At 43.9% G+C, this 22,398-nt stretch overlaps 1 protein-coding gene across 1 annotated transcript in view; it reads right to left on the bottom strand.

The window, feature by feature from the left end:
* Positions 1-14,363: 14,363 nt before the first annotated feature.
* LOC137368788 (organic cation/carnitine transporter 2-like) overlaps positions 14,364-22,398 on the bottom strand; it is a 97,776-nt gene continuing 89,741 nt past the window's right edge. The window contains exon 11 of the mRNA XM_068028992.1: positions 14,364-14,501. Within this exon, the coding sequence (XP_067885093.1) occupies positions 14,405-14,501 (97 nt within the window). The 3' untranslated portion in view covers positions 14,364-14,404. The remainder of the gene's footprint in view (positions 14,502-22,398) is intronic.

Below are 22,398 nucleotides of genomic sequence, written 5' to 3'. Positions count from 1 at the left end.
ATAAAGCTAAATGTTAGTTTATGATAATGAGTTAGTTTTTAGTTTATAAAAGCTAGATTTTATCAATCAGTACTCTGGTCGGTAATTTTTAGTGATCGAATAATCTTACGCGGTAGTGACATTAAACAAATGCTTTGTATCTGTCTTCGTGGTAGAAGACACAAAAAAACTATCTGGAAATAATGGATCCAGTGAGAACGAGGAATTAAAGAAATTAGTAATAGTAAAGAAATAGCAATGGAGAAATTAATGAGACTAAAAGCCAACAAATCCCCTGGACCTGATGGCCTACATACTAGGGTTTTAAAAGAGGAGGCTACAGAGATACGGAATGTATTGGTTTTGATCTTCCAGAATTCCCGAGATTCTGGAGTGGTCCCATCAGATTGGAAGGTCATAAACGTAACCCTGCTATTCAACAAAGGAGGGAGAGAGAAAATAGCGAACAATAGGCCAGATAGTCTGACAGGAAGACAGTGGCGTACTGGTAATGTCTCTGAATTAGTAATTCTGAGGCTCAGGCTAATGTCCTGGGGATACAGTGGAAATTAAATTCAATTGATTAATAAAAATCTGGAATTGAAAGCTAGTCTCAAATGGTGCCATGAAACTATCATCGATTGTCGTAAAAACACATCTGGTTCACTAATGTCTTTTAGGAATAGAAATCTGCTGTCCTTACCCTTGTCTGGCCTACATGTGACTCCAGACCCACAGCAATGTTGTTGACTCTTAACTGCCCTCTGAAATGACCTAGCAAGCCACTCGGTTGTCAAGGGCAATTAGGGATGGGCAATAAATGCTGGCCTTATCAGTGATGTCCAAATCCCATGAAGCAAATTTTAAAAATCTGCAGTAGGGAAAATGCTAGCATCGATTACTAAGGATGTCGTCACAGGGCACTTAGAAAATCATATGATTGAGGAGCGTCAAACAGATTTATGAAAGAGAAATGGTGTTTGATGAATGTGTTAAGAGTTTTTTGTGGTTGTAAACAGGGTAGATAAGGAGGAACTACTGGATGTAGTACATTTGGATTTTCAAAAAGCATTCAATGAGGTGCCACACATGAAGTTATTGAACATGGGATTGTGGGCAATATATTAGTATGGATTGAGGATTGGTTAATGGCAGAAAACTGGAAGTAGGGATATATGGGTCATTTTCAGATTGGCAGGCTGTAACTAGTGGGTTATCGCTAGGAACAGTGTTTGGGCCTCAGCTATTTACAATCTATATCAATGACTTAGATGAGGGGTATCCAAGTTTATTGAGGATACAAAGTTAGGTGGGAAAGTAAGATGTAAGGAGGACGTAAAGAGGCTGCAAAGGCATATAGACAGGTTAAGTTAAGCGGACAAGAACTGGTTGATGGAATGAAATGTGAAGCTTTCCACTTTGGTAGGAAAATAGAAAAGCAGAATATTTTTTAAAAGGTGAGCAACAGGGAAATGTTGGTATTCAGAGGAACCCGAGTACCTTTGTTGATGAATCACTGAAAATTAACATGTAGGTACAGGTAAGCAGTTAAGAAAGCAAATTGTATGTTAGCCTTTATTGTCTTACAGCAATGTATAGGACCTTGGTGAAACCACCCCTCGAATACTGCAGTTTTGGTTTCCTTACCCAAGGAAAGATATACTTGCCCTAGAAGGAGTGAAATGAAGTTTCACTGGACTGATTCCTGAGATGAGAGGATTGTCCTATGAGGAAAGATTAAGTAGACTAGGCTGATATTCCCGAGAGTTTAGAAGAATGAGAGGTTATCTCTATGGAAATTGCTAGGAATGCCAATGCCCTGAAGGAATGCAGTCCAGACCATGGCACCAATGGGTAACGAACTGTACAGGAGGGAGCAGCAAAGTGTAGGAATGTGTTTGTTAAAGGAGATTCCATAGTCAGGGTGACAGACAGGAATTTCTGTAACTGTCATCGTGAATCTCACATGGTGTGTTGCCTCTCTGATGACAGTGTAAAGGACAACACGGAGGGGTGCAAAGTATTCTGCAGGTGGAAGAGACTGAGCCAGACGTTGTGGTACACGTTGGTACCAACAACATAAAGAGGGCAGATATTGAGTTTCTACAGTCTGATTTTCAGGAGCAAAGGAGGAAGTTAAAAAGTAGGACCTTAAAGGTAGTAATCTCTGAATTACTCCCAGTGCCACATGTTAGTGAGAGTAGAAATCGGAAGATAGGGAGGATCAATGCATGGCTTGAAGCATGGTGCAGGGAGAGGGCTTCAGGTTCTTGAGGCATTGGGACCAGTTCTGGGGTAGTAGGCACCTATCATAAGGGATGGGTTGCACCTCAACAGGACCGGGACCAATGTGCTCATGGGAAGGTTGATTCACTAGTGTGGTTGGGGAGGGTTTAAACTAAATTGGCAGGGGGATGGGCACCAGCGTATAGAAGTAGAGAAGAGGCATAACGTGTATAATGTGAGAGTGTTGGACAGTACTAGAGAAGGGAGTGGTTCAATATTAGACACGAGCAGACAGAGAAGGACTACGAGGAATGTAAAGACAGGATTACAATGCATGTATGTAAATGCCCAAAGTGTGGTGATAAGGTTGGTGAGCTACGAGCACTAATAACAGTATGGGAATATTATGTAGTGGCAATAACAGAAATGTGGCCTAAAAATGGTGAGGAATGGGCACTTAATATACAAGGATATAAAGAACAAAGAAAATTACAGCATTACAGAAAATTATTCAGAAAAGACAGAGAATGAAAAAAGGGAAGTGGGGTGGCAGTACTGATTAGGGAAGACATTGTAGTGTTGAAAAGAGGGGATGTCCTTGAGGGGGCAAGGACAGAATCCATTTAGTTAGAGTTGAGAAGTAAAAAGGGCATGATCACGCTACTAGGGGTATTCTATAGGCCTCCAAATAGTGAGAGAGAGATAGAGGAGCAAATCTGCCGGGAAATCACAGAGATGTGCAAGAACTATAGAGTGGTGATACTGGGGTCTTTAATTTCCCAAATATCGATTGGGTTAGTGTTAGAGGGTAAAGAGAGGAAAGAATTTCTGAAGTGTGTTCAGGAGAACTTCCTTGATCAGTACATTCTCAGTCCAACTAAAAAGGAGGAATTGCTGGATCTGATGTTGGCAAATGAGGTAGGCCAAGTGGACTAAGTGTTTGTAGGGCAGCATTTAGCTAAGAGCAATCTTCGTATCGCAAGGTTTAGACTCATAATGCAAAAAAGCAAGGAGTGATACAAGGTAGAATGTCTACATTGGAGAAGGGCTAATTTCATTGCAATGAGAAGGGATCTCGCCAGGATATAATGGAACCAAAGACTGACAGGGAAAACTGTAACAGAACACTGAGTTATCTTTAAGGAAGCAATGCTTCAGATACAGGCCAGATACATTCCAACAAGGACGAAAGGTAAGGAAACCAAAAACAGGGAGATAGAGATTATGATGAAACAAAAAGGTGTATGATGCACATCAGGTGAGTTCTTCAAGTGAGAACAAGGCCAAATACAATAATAATATAAAATAAAAACAAGAAATGCTGGAACCACTCAGCAGGTCTGACAGCATCTGTGAAAAGAGAAGCAGAGTTAACGTTTCGGGTCAGTGACCCTTCATCGGAACTCAATACAATAAGTTGAGAGGGGAGGTGAAGAGGAAAATAAGACTGGCATAGAGAGAATATGAGAATAGAATGGCAGTCAGAATAAAATGGAACCCAAATATCTTCTACTGGCATGTAAATAGTAAGGGGTGGAATGGGGCCTATTGGGGACAAAGAGGATAATAATGCTTAGAGGCACAGGGCAAGGTGAGAATACTTACTGAGCACTTAACATCAGTGTTCACTAAGCAAAAGGAATCTGACAAAATATCAGTAGAAGCAGAGAGAGGCAATCGATGGATAAAAATTGAGGGGAAGGAGGTACTGGAAAGGCTGGCTATGCTTCGGGTAGGTAAGTCACCTGGTCCAAATGACCTACATCCCAGGTTGCTGGGGGTGAAGATAGCAGAAGGACTTGCCATAATCATCCAATCTTCCCTGGATATGGGGGAGGTGCCAGAGGATTGGAGAGTGGCAAATCTGACACCCTTATTCAAGAAAGGGTGTAAGGACAGTTCTAGCAACTACAGGCTAATTAGTTTAACATCAGTGGTTGGTAAAGTTTTAGAAACAATAATCAGGGGAAAAAAATCAACAGGCACTTGGAGAAGTTTGAGTTAATTAAGGATAGGCAGCATGGATTTGTAAAAGGCAGGTCATGCTTGACTAATCTAATTGAATTTTTTGATGAAGTAACAGAGAAGGTTGATGAAGGGAATGGGGTGGAAGTTTTCTAAATGGATTTTAAGAATGTGTTTGATAAAGTACCATATAAAAGGCTGGTTTACAAAATTGAGGCTCGTGGAACAGGAGGGTCAGCGACCAATTGGATAAAAAATTGGCTTCAGGACAGAAAGCAGCGAGTTGTGGTAAATGGTTATTTTTCAGACTGGAGGATGGTTGATAGTGGTGTTTCCCAAGGGTCAGTGCTAGGACCACTGCTTTTTTGATATATGTAAATAACTTGGAACTTGGATTACAAAGTAAAATTTCAACATTTGCTGATGATTCCAAACTTGGAAGAGTGGCAAACAGTGAGGATAATACGAATCGCCTGCAACAGGACACAGGCTAGCAGAATGGGCAGAAAAGTGGCAGATGGAATTTAATAGAGGAGTGTAGAGAAGGAAAAACTGTTTCAATTAATTGATGGTACAAGGACTAGGGGACACAGATTGAAGGGTTTTAGGCAAGAGATGCAGGGGGAATGATTCAACAAATTGTTACAGCGCAGAAGGAGGCCATTTGACCCATCGTGTTTGCACCAGCTCGCCAAAAGAATTCACTTAATGCCATTCTCCTGCCTTCGCCCTGTAACCTTGCACATTCTTCCTTTTCATATAGCAGTCAAATTCCCTTTGGAATACTTCAAGTGAACCTGCCTCCACCATATTCTCATGGCGTGGAAAGGTTTCTCCTCACATTGTTTTTGCTTCTCTTACCCATTACCTTAAGTCTGTGCCCTATCGTTCTCAATCCTTTCACGAGTGAGAACAGTTTCTCCCTATCTGCTCTGTCCAGACCCTGCATGACTTTGAATACCTCTATCAAATCTCCTCTCAGCTTTCTCTTCTCCAAGGAGTACAGTCCTAACTTCTCCGATCTACCTTCATAACTGAAGTTCCTCATCCTTGGAACGATTGTCGTGAATCTTCTTTGTACTCTCTCAATACCCTCATATCTTTCCTAAAGTGCGTCACCCAGAACTGGATGCAATACTCCAGCTGAGGCCGAACTAATGTCTTATACAAGTTCAACATAACTTCCTTGCTCTTGTACTCTATGCCCCTATTAATGAAGCCCCGGATCTCTCTTGGCATTTCTTCGCTGACGAAGGTTTTGGGAAGGTTATACTTATCAGTTGCAGGCCCGCTGGTGGCTCGTCAGGCCTATCCGTGACCGTCAGATTCTCCCACAGCGGGAGCGAAGGTGTAGTCGCTGCTGGGGGCAATTGGATCCTTCCTTCTCCTCCTTTTCTCTTTCATGCTGGTTCTTCGCTCAGTCTCAAAGGTGTTTGTTGCCCTCCTGATGTAACTTCTTCAGGCATCACGATCTATGACCTGCGCTTCCCACTGACGATGTACAATGAGGCACAGAGAGAGAGAGTCCTTGAAACATTTGCATGGGGCCCATCTGTTCCTTTTACCCATGGTCAGCTCTCCATACAATACGATCTTGGGCCACCTGGGTGACTGTCGGCCATCCGGACACCGTGACCCTCCCAACGCAGTTGGCTTTGCAGGAGGGTGGCCTTGATGCTGGTGATGTTGGCTGTTTCCAGGACTTCAATGTTTGTGATGTGGTCCACCCAGCGGATCTTGAGGATGCTGTGGAGGCAGCGCTAATGGAAGTGCTCTAGAAGGTGTACATGACAGCAGTATAGGACCCAGACATTTTAGCAGGGGGGGGGGGGGGGGAAGAGGGGGAAATTGGGGCTACATTGTCGTAAATTTATTTTACTCATCGGCAGCAAGGGCCTTGCAGGCGTCTTCTTCCGGGCATCACAAGGATACCTTAGGCCTCCACCACCCTGGGCTACCCACCTTCTCTGATTGCGAACTTTGCCACCCCTCCCTTCCCACTTCCGCACTTACCTTTTCAGTGGGTCAACAGCAGCAGCCGGATCCATGAGAAGTTCCACTCCCATGCCGCCATTGACATCATTTGCGACAGCTTTGGGTCAGAGTTAATGTCGGGATACAATGTAAATGGGATCCACGAGCTACTATAATGCGGGGGGGGGGGGGGGGGGGGCGCGGTGCAGACAAATCATTGACGACTTCGCCCTAACTCCTGGTCTGAGTTAAAATTGGAGTTTGTAAACTCCAACATTATTAATACGCCAAAGCCTTGATTTTGCAAGCCTCCAGCAGCAGTGTGGAGTTTTCTTGGGGGAGTGCGGAATAGGAAACTTTTCACATGCAAATTGTTGTGCATCGCATTTTTTGATGCATGACTTTTGGGGCTAGAATGCAAAAACAAACGCCATTTTATTTGAATATTTATTTAAATTACGTCATTACAAAACTTTGCTACTTTGGATGAGGCCCCACTCCAGCACACAATCCTTCCATATAAAATGGGTATGTTGTCATTTCTGGGACCTGGCCTACTTAAGTAGACTCCCTAAAAGGAAGGTTATTGTTTCATATGCCAAATTAATACTACAACTTTACAATTATTTCACCTGGCTACAGGAGAGGTGCCAGAGGACTGGAGGACAGCAAATGTGGTGCCATTATTCTAGAAGGGTAGCAGGGATAAACCAGGTGATTACAGGCCAGTGAGTCGAACATCAGTGGTTGGAAAACTACTGGAAAAAATTCTGAGGGACAGGATTAATCTCCACTTGGAGAGGCAGGGAATAATCAAGGATACTCAGCATGGCTTTGTCAGGGGGAGATCATGTCTAACAAACTTGACTGAATTTTTCGAGGAGGTGACTAGATGTGTAGATGAGGGTAAAGCAGTTGATGTAGTCTGCATGGACTTCAGTAAGGCTTTTGATAAGGTCCGGCATTGGAGATTGGTTAAGCAGATAAGAGCCCATGGGATCCAGGTCAATTTGTCAAATTGAATCCAAAATTGGCTTAGTGGCAGAAGGCCACTAAGGGTTGTTTTTGCGATTGGAAGCCTGTGACCAGTGGTGTACCACAGGGATCGGTGCTGGGATCCTTGCTGTTCGTAGTGTACATTAATGATATAGATGTGAATATAGGAGGTATGATCAGTAAGTTCGCAGATGGCTTGAAAATTGGTGGTGTCGTAAATAGTGAGGAGGAAAGCCTCAGATGGGCTGGTAAGATGGGCAGAGCAGTGGCAAGTGGAATTTAATCCTGAGAAGTGTGAGGTGATGCATTTTGGGAGGACTAACAAGGCAAGGGAATATACAATGGATGGTAGGACCCTAGGAAGTACAGAGGGTCAGAGGGACCTTGGTGTACTTGTACATAGATCACTGAAGGCAGCAGCACAGGTAGATATGGTGGTTAGGAAGGCATATGGGATACTTGTTATTATTAGCCGAGGCATAGAATATAAGAGCAGGGAGGTTATGATGGAGCTGTACAAAATGCTAGTTAGGCCACAGCTGGAATACTGTGTACAGTTCTGGGCACCACACTATAGGAAGGATGTGATTGCACTGGAGAGGATGTTGCCAGGGCTGGAGCATTTCAGCTATGAGGAGAGACTGGATAGGCTATGGATGTTTTCTTTAGAGCAGAAAAGGCTGAGGGGGGACCTGATTAAGGTATACAAAGTTATGAGGGGCATTGATACGATAGGAAGAAACCTTTTCCCTTAGTGGAGGTGTCAATAACCAGGGGGCATAGATTTAAGGTAAGGGGCAGGAGGTTTAGAGGGGATTCAAGGAAAAGTTTTTTCACCTAGAGGGTGGTTGGAATCTGGAACATTGCCTGAAGGGGTGATAGAGGCAGGAACCCTGACAACAATTTAAGTAGTATTTATATGAGCACTTGAAATGCCATAGCAGACGAGGCTACAGGCCAAGTGCTGGAAAATGGGATTAGAATAGGTGCTTGATGGCCTGCAGGGACATGATGGGCTGAAGGGCCTGTTTCTGTGCTGTATAACTCTATCCTTACTAAAGTGCTTCACCAAGAATTGCTCACTGTACCCCAGGTGTCGTCTAAGCAGGGCTTTGTATAGTTGAAGCATGACTTCTATCCCCTTCTATTCTAGTCCTCTAGACATTTTGATTATTTTCTGTACTTCTCAGTGACATTTTAATGATGTAGGGATTGAGGGTGATAGGGATATTAATAGGTCTGTTTGATTTACAAGGCAGGGCAGATAAAAAATGGGGGTAGAGAGCAAGCCTACCAATGAAGTAGTTTATGTATGGACTGTGAAAACAGCAGGTCTGATAAATCAAATGACCTTCAAAAGAACAAAGAACAGTACTGCACAGGAACAGGCCATTCGGCCCTCCAAGCCTGCGCCGATCTTGATGCCTGCCTAAACTAAAACCTTCTGCACTTCCGGGGACCATATCCCTCTATTCCCATCCTATTCATGTATTTGTCACGATGCCTCTTAAACGTCGCTATCGTACCTGCTTCCACCACCTCCCCCGACAGCAAGTTCCAGGCACTCACCACCCTCTGTGTAAAGAACTTGCCTCGCAAATCCCCTCTAAAAATTGCCCCTCTCACCTTAAACCTATGTCCCCTGGTAACTGACTCTTCCACCCGAAGAAAAAGCTTCTGACTATCCACTCTGTCCATGCTGCTCATAACTTTGTAAACCTCTATCATGTCGCCCCTCCACCTCCATCGTTCCAGTGAAAACAATCAGAGTTTATCCAACCTCTCTTCATAGCTAATGCCCTCCAGACCAGGCAACATCCTGGTAAACCTCCTCTGTACCCTCTCCAAAGCCTCCACGTCCTTCTGGTAGTGTGGCGACCAGAATTGCACGCAATATTCCAAGTGTGGCCTAACTAAAGTTCTGTACAGCTGCAGCATGACTTGCCAATTTTTATACTCTATGCCCCGACCGATGAAGGCAAGCATGCCGTATGCCTTCTTGACTACCTTATCCACCTGCGTTGCCACTTTCAGTGACCTGTGGACCTGTACACCCAGATCTCTCTGCCTGTCAATACTCCTAAGGGTTCTGCCATTTACTGTATACTTCCCACCTGCATTAGACCTTCCAAAATGCATTACCTCACATTTGTCCGGATTAAACTCCATCTGCCATTTCTCTGCCCAAGTCTCCAACCGATCTATATCCTGCTGTATCCTCTGACAATCCTCATCACTATCCGCAACTCCACCAACCTTTGAGTCGTTCGCAAACTTACTAATCAGACCAGCTACATTTTCCTCCAAATCATTTATATATATACTACAAAGAACAAAAGGTCCCAGCACTGATCCCTGCGGAACACCACTAGTCACATCCCTCCATTCAGAAAAGCACCCTTCCACTGCTACTCTCTCTCTTCTATGACTGAGCCAGTTCTGTATCCATCTTGCCAGCTCACCTCTGATCCCATGTGACTTCACCTTTTGTACCAGTCTGCCATGAGGGACCTTGTCAAAGGCTTTACTGAAGTCCATATAGATAACATCCACTGCCCTTCCTTCATCAATCATCTTCGTCACTTCCTCAAAAAACTCAATCAAATTAGTGAGACATGACCTCCCCTTCACAAAACCATGCTGCCTCTCGCTAATAAGTTTGTTTGTTTCCAAATGGGAGTAAATCCTGTCCCGAATAATCCTCTAATAATTTCCCTACCACTGACGTAAGGTTCACCGGCCCATAATTTCCTGGATTATCCTTGCTACCCTTCTTAAGCAAAGGAACAACATTGGCTATTCTCCAGTTCTCTGGGACCTCACCTGTAGCCAATGAGGATACAAAGATTTCTGTCAAGGTCCCAGCAATTTCTTCCCTTGCCTCCCTCAGTATTCTGGGGTAGATCCCATCAGGCCCTGGGGACTTATCTACCTTAATGCTTTGCAAGACACTCAACACCTCCTCCTTTTTGATAATGAGATGACTGAGACTATCTACACTCCCTTCCCTAGGCTCATCATCCACCAAGTCCTTCTCTTTGGTAAATACTGATGCAAAGTACTCATTTAGTACCTCGCCCATTTCCTCTGGCTCCACACGTAGATTCCCTTCTCTGTCCTTGACTGGGCCAACCCTTTCCCTAGTTACCCTCTTGCTCTTGATATACGTATAAAAAGCCTTGGGATTTTACTTAATCCTGTTTGCCAATGACTTTTCATGACCCCTTTTAGCCCTCCTGACTCCTTGCTTAAGTTCCTTCCTACTGTCTTTATATTCCTCAAGGGCTTCGTCTGTTCCTAGCCTTCCAGCCCTTATGAATGCTTCCTTTTTCTTTTTGACTAGGCTCACAATATCCCGTGTTATCCAAGATTCCCAAAACTTGCCAAACTTATCCTTCTTCCTCACAGGAACATGCTGGTCCTGGATTCTAATCAACTGACGTTTGAAAGACTCCCACATGTCAGATGTTGATTTACCCTCAAACAGCTGCCCCCAATCTAAATTCTTCAGTTCCTGCCTAATATTGTTATAATTTGCCTTCCCTCAATTTAGCACCTTCACCCGAGGACTACTCTTATACTTATCCACAAGGACCTTAAAACTTACAGAATTATGGTCACTGTTCCCGAAATGCTCCCCTACTGAACCTTCGACCACCTGGCCGGGCCCATTCCCCAATACCAGGTCCAGTACGGCCCCATCCCTAGTTGGACTATCTACATATTGTTTCAAGAAGCCCTCCTGGATGCTCCTTACAAATTCTGCCCCATCCAAGCCCCTAGCACTAAGTGAGTCCCAGTCAATATAGGGGAAGTTAAAATCACCCACCACTACAACCCTGTTACTTTTACATCTTTCCAAAATCTGTCTATATATCTTCTCCTCTACCTCCCGCTGGCTGTTGGGAGGCCTGTAGTAAACTCCCAACATCGTGACTGCCCCCTTCCTATTCCTGAGCTCCACCTTCTTTCAAGGTTCTTTATGTTCTTAAAAATCTGCAAGATTGCAATATGGAGCACATTTTGAAGCATAAACAGTTTCTTCCGCTACGTACTCAGGGCTGCCTTGAAGGAAAGTACAAAATCAGATCAATTTAGTTCCTGCGTCATATAATCGGACTTCAGTTACTATGGTTTCAGTGGTGAAAAATTTTTTTTCCAAGATGTTGACATTTTATAAGGATTTGTGTATCAAAGCAAAAAAAAAATTCACAAAACTGAACAAAAGCATGAAGCAAACTTTGTCTATTGTGCATAGTCAGCAGTGCAAAGAAAAAACTGCTAAAAGATTTTTATGAGATGAGATCACTATTGTTAGGCAATGGTGTCAAGCGATATGGAAGACAGATGGGTAAATAGAGTTGAGGTGCAGATCAACTATAATCCAATAAATGATGGAACATGCTCAAGGGGGTGAATAGCCTACTCTTGTTCCTATGTTAAGTTCTTTTTCCGTTTCACCACAACTATGCCACCAGTCCATTGAAACCAATGCGTATCGAGGAATGGGATCTGAAGGCCACGCAATACTTGGGGAATATCATTCACAGCTGTTGTAAAAGCCACACAAAATCAGATTGTGCAGGAGGTATTTTACTATTGATCAGCTACAGTTAGATTGTTACCTCCTTCTGTGCCAGTTGCCAAGAAAGTGACCTTCCCTGTAACCACTACCAACCTTTGCACATGACTGTTGAGCAATCCTTGAAGCCCCAACAGGACTGTACTAATATTTTTTTCCATTCGTGGGACGTGAGTATTGCTGGCAAGGCTAGTCATACAGCACAGAAACAGGCCCTTCGGCCCATCACGTGCATGCCGGCTGTCAAGCACCTCTCCATTCTAATTTCATTTTCCAGCACTTGGCCTGTAGCCTTGTATGCTATGGTGCTTCAAGTGCTCATCTAAATACTTCTTAAATGTTGTGAGGGTTCCTGCCTCTACCACCTCTTCAGACAGTACGTTCCAGATTCTAACCACCCTCTGGGTGAAAAAAACTTTTCCTCGTGACTTCCAGCCCAAAGAATCAGCATATCAAAACTTTCTAAAGTGTTCAACCCATCAGTTGGTCTACTTACATGGGAAAAAGATTGAAATTCAAAGACGTAGACGTATTTTGAACTCTAACAAGTACGTGATGGACGTTTGGAAATTAAAAATTATAGGGCTGGATTAAACCTATATAAATGGTATAATGTTTCATTATTTAGATTAAGCTGTTTGAAAGTATCAAATATTGACACTGAATCTCAAGTGCCGTGCCAGGCCTTTGAAGTCTTCCCAGTATGTGTTAGTGTCAATAATAAATCTTCCCAGTACATTATTTCAGGCTAATCACTGGCTGTGACAGTTTACTTAGCCAAGTTGGTTTTGTTGGCCAGGGGCTGCAGGAAATACAGAATCAGTTACAAACTGCTGGAATTGTTTGTGACCTGTAGTAACCTGGAGCTCAGACACAGGCCTGTGCTGGTAAAAACCAGTTTGAACTAATTAAGTTATGTGACAAGACAAAAGGAGCGATCACAGGAAAAGAGCCTTATTTGGACACAGTGTGATACTGGGGTCTTCGGGCCTGGGCCCATTAGGAGAAGATGTGAACGAGGTGAGCAGGCTGAAACCAACTGGAAAGACACAGCTCAGTTTTGGAGAGCTTTTTGGGCATAGAGGCAGTGATAAACTCCAGAGATCAACCATCGTGGAAGTGGAAGACCCTGCGTGAGCAATGTGGCGACGCCGTGAGACAGAGAGACAGAGAGACAGAGAGACAGAGAGACAGAGAGACAGAGAGACAGAGAGACAGAGAGACAGAGAGACAGAGAGACAGAGAGACAGAGAGACAGAGAGACAGAGAGACAGAGAGACAGAGAGAGAACAGAATGCCTGGCCAGCGTCAACTCTCCCTTTTTCAGGTATTATCCTTTGTTTTCTGTGACTAGGTCAGGGAAAAGGTCAGAGGAACCTAGTGGGTGCACTTATCAATTCTAGCTAGTTTTGTTATTAACTGTATAACTCAGTTGGAGTTGCACGCTTTCATCTAACTAAGTGTATAAGCCTTATTCTTACATTGTACAACGTGAATAAAGTAAATTAATAGTTAAAGAAAGGACTGAGTTTTCCCCCTCTTTCTACTAAGCCATTAACTGTAGCTGTGGATTAAGCTGGAGGGTGGCTCTCTTGTAACCCGATATCCCAAACACCCAGCCTGAGCCTGAATTAAGAGGACTTAGTCCCACGTGACAGCCAGGATCAAGTGGGTGCAGGGAATAAAAGGGGCCAAGGGGGAGTTGACTCCACGCCACGGTTTACAGTTTTTGTAGGACCAGACTAGAACTAAACAGCACCACATAGAACACTGTAGACAAATCTCTAAATCCTGATCAGTTCTCCCTGCATAAATTGTATTTTCTACATCAGGTAGTTTTAATGCTGTGAATTTCGTGCAGTCACTATATTGTGGTTCATCAGTCCAATAGTAACAATGGAGCTTTATCGGATCTGGATCTGCAGTACATCTTACCTTTTGGAAGGTCACTGAAGTTAGTCATTTAAGCAGATTTAAGTATTTCACAGAGAGCAGGAATTGAAAGATGGGTTGAGAAAGCACATGAGTGGAATTGCAATCAAATCAATAAGTTGCATTCATAAAGCACCTTCAATATCGTAAAACATCCCAAGGAGCATCAAACAAAATCTGGCATGGAGCCACATAGAAGACATTAGGACAACTGACCAAAAGCTTGGTCAAAGAGGTAGATTTTTTACGAGTGTTTTAAAAGAGATGATAGAGGTAGAGAGGCTTAGGGAGGGAATCCTAGAGCTTAGGGCCAAGGCAGCTATAGACACAGCTGGCAATGGTGGAGGGGCAAAAATCAAGGCTGGGGGGCCAGAATTAGAGCAGTGCAGAGATCTTGGAGGCTTGTCGGGCTTGGGAAGATAGGGAAGGGCGAGGCCATGGAGGGGTTTGAAAACAAGGATGAGAATTGTTAGTTCTTACTAGATAATTTGACTAGATATAATCTAATAAATTCATTGGTATATGAACAAGTGTTCCTCCTGGCTTTCTCCAAGTCCCAGGCAACCGCTAACTATATTGTACTTTTGTCACCAATAAAAGCAGAATTGAACAAACTCTTGACCGAGCCTCATGACCAATGAGAAATGCCACAAAACATTTATTAGTTTGACTTCGGTTGTAAAGTCTAAAAAGTGCCAGAACCACTGAGTTCTACGGTTAAAGTTCTTCCACTTAGTTAACATTTCAATATCAGGTAGCTTCCGTTTGAATGTTCAAGTGCTGTTCACTTTCAACAGTTTCATCATTTTCTGCCACAGTGATGATGCCATTCCTCTTGGTTGCACAACTGAAACAAGAAAAATCATAAGCAATACATGAACTTTTTCCTCTCAACATCGATAACTTGTATTTAAAATAGCACCTTTAATGTAGTAACATTCCTGTTAAGCATTCTTGTTTTAACAAAATTTGACGCCAAGCCACATAAGGAGATAGTACAGGTAAAGAGCATATCAAAAGGTTGTGGGGGAGACAGAGAGACAGAGAGACAGAGAGACAGAGAGACAGAGAGACAGAGAGACAGAGAGACAGAGAGACAGAGAGACAGAGAGACAGAGAGACAGAGAGACAGAGAGACAGAGAGACAGAGAGACAGAGAGACAAAACTTCAGGCAACTTAAGGCACGGATGTCAATGGTGAAACAATCAAAATTGGGGAATGTGCAAGAGGCCAGAATTGGCAAAATGAGTCTTTCAACTCAAACCTAAGAAGTAACAGTAGTGGAAATAGAACGTGCAAAAATCAAAACTGTATGTTTTGACAAGCGACTCTATGGCTGCAGCCACAGTAGCTAAAATAGCTCTCCAGATTCAAGGTAACACCTTGATCTTTCTTTTGAGATAGAGATGTTGGTGAAATGATACATGATCATGGATACTTCCTTATGTATAGTAATAAAACATTGGGATACATGGTTAAAGCAGCGCAGTACAAACTACAGTAGAGTATGCCAAGCCTTTATAAATAATTCGTTACACCTTAGTTGGAATACTGCAAAACAAGCATTGGAAAGTGCTTAAACCCACAATCTAGATAGAAGATGGTACTGAACAGGAGGAGATAAAGTGAACCCAGAATATTACTTAAAGGGAAGATGGACCAATAAGACAAGGTGGCACAAGTTTAAATTAATGATGTCAATTAAAATACATCCAAGAAAACAATTCTTCACTCAAAGGGTAACAGTCTACCAGGAAAACATTGGGGCATTCAAGATGTATTGAAATGCTAGAGGACTGAACTCAAATGAATCCATAGGATCATAGGAAATAGGAACAGGAGGAGGTCATTTGGCCCGTCGAGACTGTTCCCCCATTCAAACAGATCATGGCTGATTACCTACCTCTGGTCATTTTTTCCCCACTATGTCCATTGCCTTTGATGTCATTAGTATCCAGAAATTTCTGTTTTGGACATGCTCAATGATTGAGGTTCCACAACTCTCTGGGGTAGAGAATTTCAAAAGATTCATCACTGAGTGAAGAAATTCCTCCTCAGCTCAGTCTTAAATGGCCTGCCCCTTATTCTAAGATTGTGTCCCCTGGTTCCAGAGGAAACATCCTATCCACATCTTCCCCGTCATGCCCAATAAGACTTTTGTAAGTTTCAATGAGATCACCTCTCATTCTTCAAAATCTAGTTTCTACAATCTCTCGTCATAAGGCAATCCTGCAATCTCAGATTAGTATGGTAAACCTCCTTTGCACTCCCTCTATGGCAAGGATATCCTTCCTTAGGAAAGGAGACCAAAACTGCACACTATACTCCAGGTGCGGTCCCACCAAAGCTTTATACAATTGCAGAAATATGACTATACCATACGAATTAGGAGAAGTAGGCCATTCAGCCCATCGAGCCAGCTCTGCCATTTAATAAAATCATGGCTGATCTGTTTGTCTCAAATTCCACACTCCCATCTACGCCCGATATCCCTAGATTCCCTTGCCTAACAAGAATCTATCTACCTTCACCTTAAAAATATTCAACGACCCTGCCGCCACCACCTTCTGAGGCAGAAAATTCCAAAGTTGCACAACCCTCAGAAAATATTTCTCCTTGTCTCTGTCCTAAAAGGGCGACCCCTAATTTTAAAACAGTGCCTCCTAGTTCTGGACTCACTCACAAGAGGAAACATTCTTTCCACATCCACCTTGTCAAGACAGTTCAGGATATTATAAACTTCTATCAAGTCTCCCCTCACTCTTCTAAACTCCAAAGAAAACAAGCCCAGTCTGTCCAACCTTTCCTCATTAGACAACCCGCCCATTCCAGGTATCAATCCAGTAAACCTCCTCTGAACCGCCTCCAACACATTCACATCCTCTTTGCTTTCTTAATTGCTTGCTGCACCTGCATACGAGCTTTTAGTAACTCATGAATAAGGACACTTTGGACATCAACACTTCCCAACCTCACACCATTTAAGAAATATTCTGCCTTTCTACCAAAGTGGATCACTTCACACTTACTTTATATCCATTCTTGCATCCTCAACACACATGCCCTCCTAATTTTGTATTAGCAGCAAATTTGGAAATATTACAATTGGTCCTCATGTCCAAGTCATTTAAATAGATTGTGAACAGTATGGCCCAAGCACTGATCCTTGTGGTACCCCACTAGTAACAGCCTGCCATCCGGAGAATGACCCATTTATTCCTACTCTGCGCTTTCAATCTGTTAGCCAATTCTCAATCTATACCAGTATATTATCCCCAATCCCATGTGCTCTAATTGTTTTTACTAACCTTAGAACCAAAGAAAAATTATGGCACAGAAGGAGGCCATTCAGCCCATCATGTCCATGCTGGCCAGAAAAAAAAAAACTAGCCACCCAATCTAATCCCACCTTCCAACACCTGGTCCATAGCCTTGTCAGTTACAGCACTTCAGGTGCATGTCCAGGCACCTTTTAAAAGAGTTGAGGGTTTCTACCTCCAACACCATTCCTGGCAGCGAATTCCAGACACCCACCACCCTCTGGGTGTAAGCTTTTCCTCATGTCCCTTCTACCAATCACCTTAAAGGGCGGCACAGTAGCACAGTGGTTAGCACCGCAGCCTCACAGCTCCAGGGACCTGGGTTCAATTTTGGGTACTGCCTGTGCGGAGTTTGCAAGTTCTCCGTGACCGCGTGGGTTTTCGCCGAGTGCTCCCGTTTCCTCCCACAGCCAAACACTTGCAGGTGATAGGTAAATTGGCCATTGTAAATTGCCCCTAGTGTAGGCAGGTGGTAGGGAATATGGGATTACTGTAGGGTTAGTATAAATGGGTGGTTGTTGGTCAGCACAGACTCGGTGGGCCGAAGGGCCTGTTTCAGTGCTGCATCTCTAAATATAAAAATATAAAATCTGTGCCCCCTGGTAATTGACCTCTCCGCTAGTGGAACCAGGTCCTTCCTGTCTACTCTATCTAGCTTCCTCATAATTTTGTACACCTCAATTAAGTCACCCCTCAGTCTCCTCTGTTCAAAGGAAAACAACCCTAGCCTATCCAATCTTTCCTCATGGCTGCAACTTTCAAGCCCTGGTAATATTCTTGTAAATCTTCTCTGTACTCTCTCCAGAGCAATTATGTCCTTTCTGTAATGTGGTGACCAGAACTGTACACAATACTCCAGCTGTGGCCTAACCAGCATTTTACACAGTTCCGGCTTTACAGCCCTGCTTTTGAATTCTATACCTCAGCCAATAAAAGAAAGCATTCCATATGCCTTCTTCACCACTTTATCTACCTGTGCTGCCACTTTCAGGGACCTGTGGACATGCACTCCAAGATCTCTCGCTTCTACCCCTCTCAATAACCTCCTGTTTATTGTGTATTCCCTAGCTTTACTTCGCCTCCCCAAATGCATTGCCTCACACTTAACTGGATTGAAATCCATTTGCCATTTTTCCACCCACTCAACCAAACCATTGATATCTTTCTGGAGTCTACAGCTATCCTCTTCCCCATCAACTGCACAGCCAATTTTTTTTTGACACCAGCAAATTTCCCAATCCCACATTTAAGTCCAAATCATTAATATATACACAAACAGCAAGGGACCCAATGCTGAGCCCTATGGAACACCACTGGCAACAGATTTCCATTCACAAAAAGATCTGTCGACTACTACCCTTTGTTTCCTGTCCCCGAGTCAATTCTGGATCCAACCTGCCACATTCCCCTGTATCCCATTTGCTTTCACTTTACTGACCAGTCTGCCATGTGGGACCTTGTCAAATGCCTTACTAAAATCCATGTAGATGACATCCACTGCACTACCCTCATCAATTCTTCTTATTACCTCCTCACAAAACTCAATTAAGTTAGTAAAACATGACCTTCCCTTAACAAATCCATGCTGACTATCCCTGATTAATCCGTGCCCAAGTGGCAGTTTATCCTGAACCTCAGAATAGATTCTAACAATTTACCCAACACAGAGGTCAGACTGACTGGCCTATAATTATTTGGCCTATCCCTTGCACCCTTTTTAAACAATGGTACAATGTTCGCAGACCTCCAATCGTCTGGTGAGGATTTGAAGATGATCCTCAGCTCATCTATTTCCTCCCTGGCTTCCTTTAACAATCTGGGATGCAATCCATCCGGCCCTGGTGATTTATTCACTTTCAAGGATGTCAGACCCTCTAATACTTCCTCTCTCGTTATGCTCATATGTAATATTTCACATGCCTCCTCTAACTTCAATGTGAATTGTCTGTGTGAAGATGGAGACAAAAAACTAATTCATATCTTCTGCATCCATGCATAAGTTCCCTTGTATATCTCGGATAGGCCCTACCCTTTCCTTAGTTATCCTCTTGTTCTTAATGTACTGATAAAACATCTTCAGGTTTTCCTTGATTTTACCTGCCAATATTTTTTCATGTCTTCTCTTTGCTTTTCTAATTTCCTTTTTTACTTCACCCCTGCACTTTCTATACTCCTATAGGCTTTCTAAAGTAGCAAGATTTTTGAGATCGTCATAAGCTTTCTTTTTCTGCTTTAACTTACCCTACAAGCTTCTAGGTAACCAGGGGGCTCTAGATTTGGTAGTACCACCCTTCATCTTTGTGGGGACATGCCTACCCTGTATCTGTAGTATCTCGGTTTTGAATGCCTCCCACTGGTTTGCCACTGATTTTCCTTCAAGTAGCCGCATCCAGTCCACTTTTGCAAGGTCACCTCAGTTTCTTAAAATTTGCCTACCCCCAGTTTAGAACTTTTACTCCTGTTTTATCTTTGTCCTTTTCCATGATTATGTGAAAACTTACTGTATTATGGTCACTATCTCCAAAATGGTCACCCACTGTTACTTCCTCCACTTGCCCAGCTTCACTACCGAAGACTAAATCTAGAATTGTGCCCCCTCTTGTTGGACTTGTTACATGCTGGCTAAAAAAAGTTCTCGAACGCAGTACAAGTATTTTGTGCCCTTCACACTGTTTGAATCCTAGTTGATATTGGGGTAGTTGAAATCCCCAACTATTATTGCCCTATAGTTTTTGCAATCAGAAATTTGCCTACATATTTGTTCTTCTATCTCCCTCTCACTATTTGGGGGTCTATAGTACACTCCTAGTAATGTGGCTGCCCCTTTTCTATTTTGGAGCTCAACCCATATGGCCTCATTTGATGATTCATTTTGCATATCATCCCTCCTCAAAGCCGTTATTGATTCCTTAACTTAAAATGCTACCCCACTCTTTTTTTAAATCTCCCTCTCTATCCCGCCTGAAAACTCCATATCCAGGGATGTTCAGTGTTCATTCTTGCCCCTCTAAGCCAAGTTTCCATTATAGCAAGGATATTGTGATGCCATGCATCTAGTTGTGCCCTCAGCTCATCAGCTTTATTTACTATATACCTCGCATTTCACTAAATGCCCTTTAACACTGCCAAATTCCTATGCTGCACACTTTTTAATTTTTGCTTCTTCTGTCTTTCACAGTCACTCACTAATTTTCTGTCCCCTGTTCCCTGCCCTGAAATTGTCCCATCTAAGACTGCGCTCAGGTTATCATGCCCCTGCCAAGCTGGTTTAAACCATCCCCAACAGCACTAGCAAACCTTCCTGCGTGGATATGTGTCCCAGTCCTGTTCAGGTGCAGACCGTCTGGCTTGTACATCTTCCCCAGAACCGGTCCCAATGCCTCAGAAATCTGAAACCCTTCCTCCTGCACCATCTCTCCAGCCATGTATTCATCTGGTGTATTTTCCTAGTTTCCTATCCTCAATAGCATGTGGCCTTGGGGGTAATGTGGAGTAGAACATGGCTACCCGACCTGAACCTGACAGGACTAGACGACGTGTCGTGTTCGGGTCGGGTTGCTCTTCCAGGCCCGGCATTCGGGGTCGGGTCGGGTCAGACACCGTGACAGCCAGGACAACAAGGCGGGAAACACTCTGCACTAGTCTGCAGTGATCGATTCCATCAGAGGTAGAGCACAACCTCTTTAATATAAATCAACTTTATTCCGGTGGTCAGGTTGGGTCGGGTGTGGGAAAAAGTGAAAGGACTCGAGCAGAGTCGGGCTCAGGTTGGACGTGGTTCTATCGGGCTCGGGTCGGGTTTCATTTGCAGACCCGAGCTCTCCTTTAATCCGGAGATTACTATCATTGAGGTCCTCCTTGCTAATCTCGTTCCTAACTCCCTAAACTCAGACCTCATCCCTCTTTCCTCCTAGATCGTTGGTACCAATGTGGACCATGACCTCTGGCTGTGCACCTTGCCCCTCCAGAATGCCCTGTAGCTGCTTGGTGATATCCATGACCCTTGCACCAGGGAGGCAACATACCATCCTGGAATCATGTCTGCGACCACAGAAACGCCCATCTGTATCCCTAACTATAGAATTCTCTATCACTATTGCTCTCTTGTCCTTTCTCCTGCCTCCAAGCACAGCTGAGCCACCCAAGGTGCTCTGGTCATGACTCTCGCTGCACTCTCCAGAAGAACCCTCTCTCCCATCGGTACTCAGAACTGGATACTGGTTAGAAAGGGGATGCTCTCTGGGGACTCCTGCACTACCAGCCTCAACCTTCTTGTCTATCTGGCAGCCACCCAGTCCCTCTCTGCCTGTGCTCTAAGCTCTGGGGTGACTACCTCCTGAAATGTGCTATGTAGTTGTCTGCCTCGCGGATGCACCACAGTGACTCCAGCTGCCACTCGAGTTCCAAAACCCAGAGCTCAAGCTTCTGCAGATGACGGTTGCTGCAGATGTGTTTGTCAAGGACACATGGGTGCATCCATGACTTCCCACATACCGCAGGAGGCACATTCCGCTTGGCCGAGCTGCCCTGCCGTTACTTCGCTTTACAAACTAACTATTACTAATGTAAGTGGAATAACTTACCAGTTACTCGCCAATCAGCTTCTTTCCCTGTACCATGGAGGCTGAAAAGGCAGAAAAGAAAAAGACTGCAAAGAGCACCTCTTTCCCCTATTCAGCGAAATCCCTCATACACAACTCTCAGCCTCACTGTCCAAACAGCACTATTCTAATCAGTAATTATGAATGAATTACACTAATTAAAAACCTTAGTAGTACTAACCTCCTCACTTACAAGGTAGCTGTTTGAGGTTTTTTAAAAAAAAAAATTTTCCCCCTGTTATTTTAAGCTATTTACATGCACTAACAGCTGTCACTTACCCAACCAATCAGCTTACAGATTTCCCATGATGTCACTGATAGCTTCTTTTCCCCCCTCATTTGAAACCCAGCACTTGCCGACTGCTGCTGTTCAGGTCGGAGGTAGGGGAGGGCCTCGAGCCCCACTCTATTTCCACAAGTCCCGCCTCCTCCCAGGTCCGCTGCCGACTGCTGATGCTCCAGGCTGAGGTCTTACAATCTTATCAAAATCCTTCTGAAAGTCCAAATGGGTGGCACAGTGGTTAGCACCGCAGCCTCACAGCTCGAGCGACCTGGGTTCGATTCTGGGTATTGCCTGTGCGGAGTTTGCAAGTTCTCCCTGTGACCGCGTGGGTTTCTGCCGGGTACTCCGGTTTCCTCCCACAGCCAAAGACTTGCAGGTTGATAGGTAAATTGGCCATTGTAAATTGCCCCTAGTGTAGGTAGGTGGTAGGGGAATTGAGGGAAGGTGGGGCTGTGGTAGGAATATGGGATTAATGTAGGATTAGTATAAATGGGTAGTTGTTGGTTGGCACACATTCAGTGGGGCGAAGGGCCTGCTTC

Source organism: Heterodontus francisci, chromosome 4, assembly GCF_036365525.1.
Source record: "Heterodontus francisci isolate sHetFra1 chromosome 4, sHetFra1.hap1, whole genome shotgun sequence".
Lineage (NCBI taxonomy): Eukaryota > Metazoa > Chordata > Chondrichthyes > Heterodontiformes > Heterodontidae > Heterodontus > Heterodontus francisci.
Note: the sequence above shows the minus strand (reverse complement) of the source record. Positions and strands in the feature narration are given on the sequence as shown.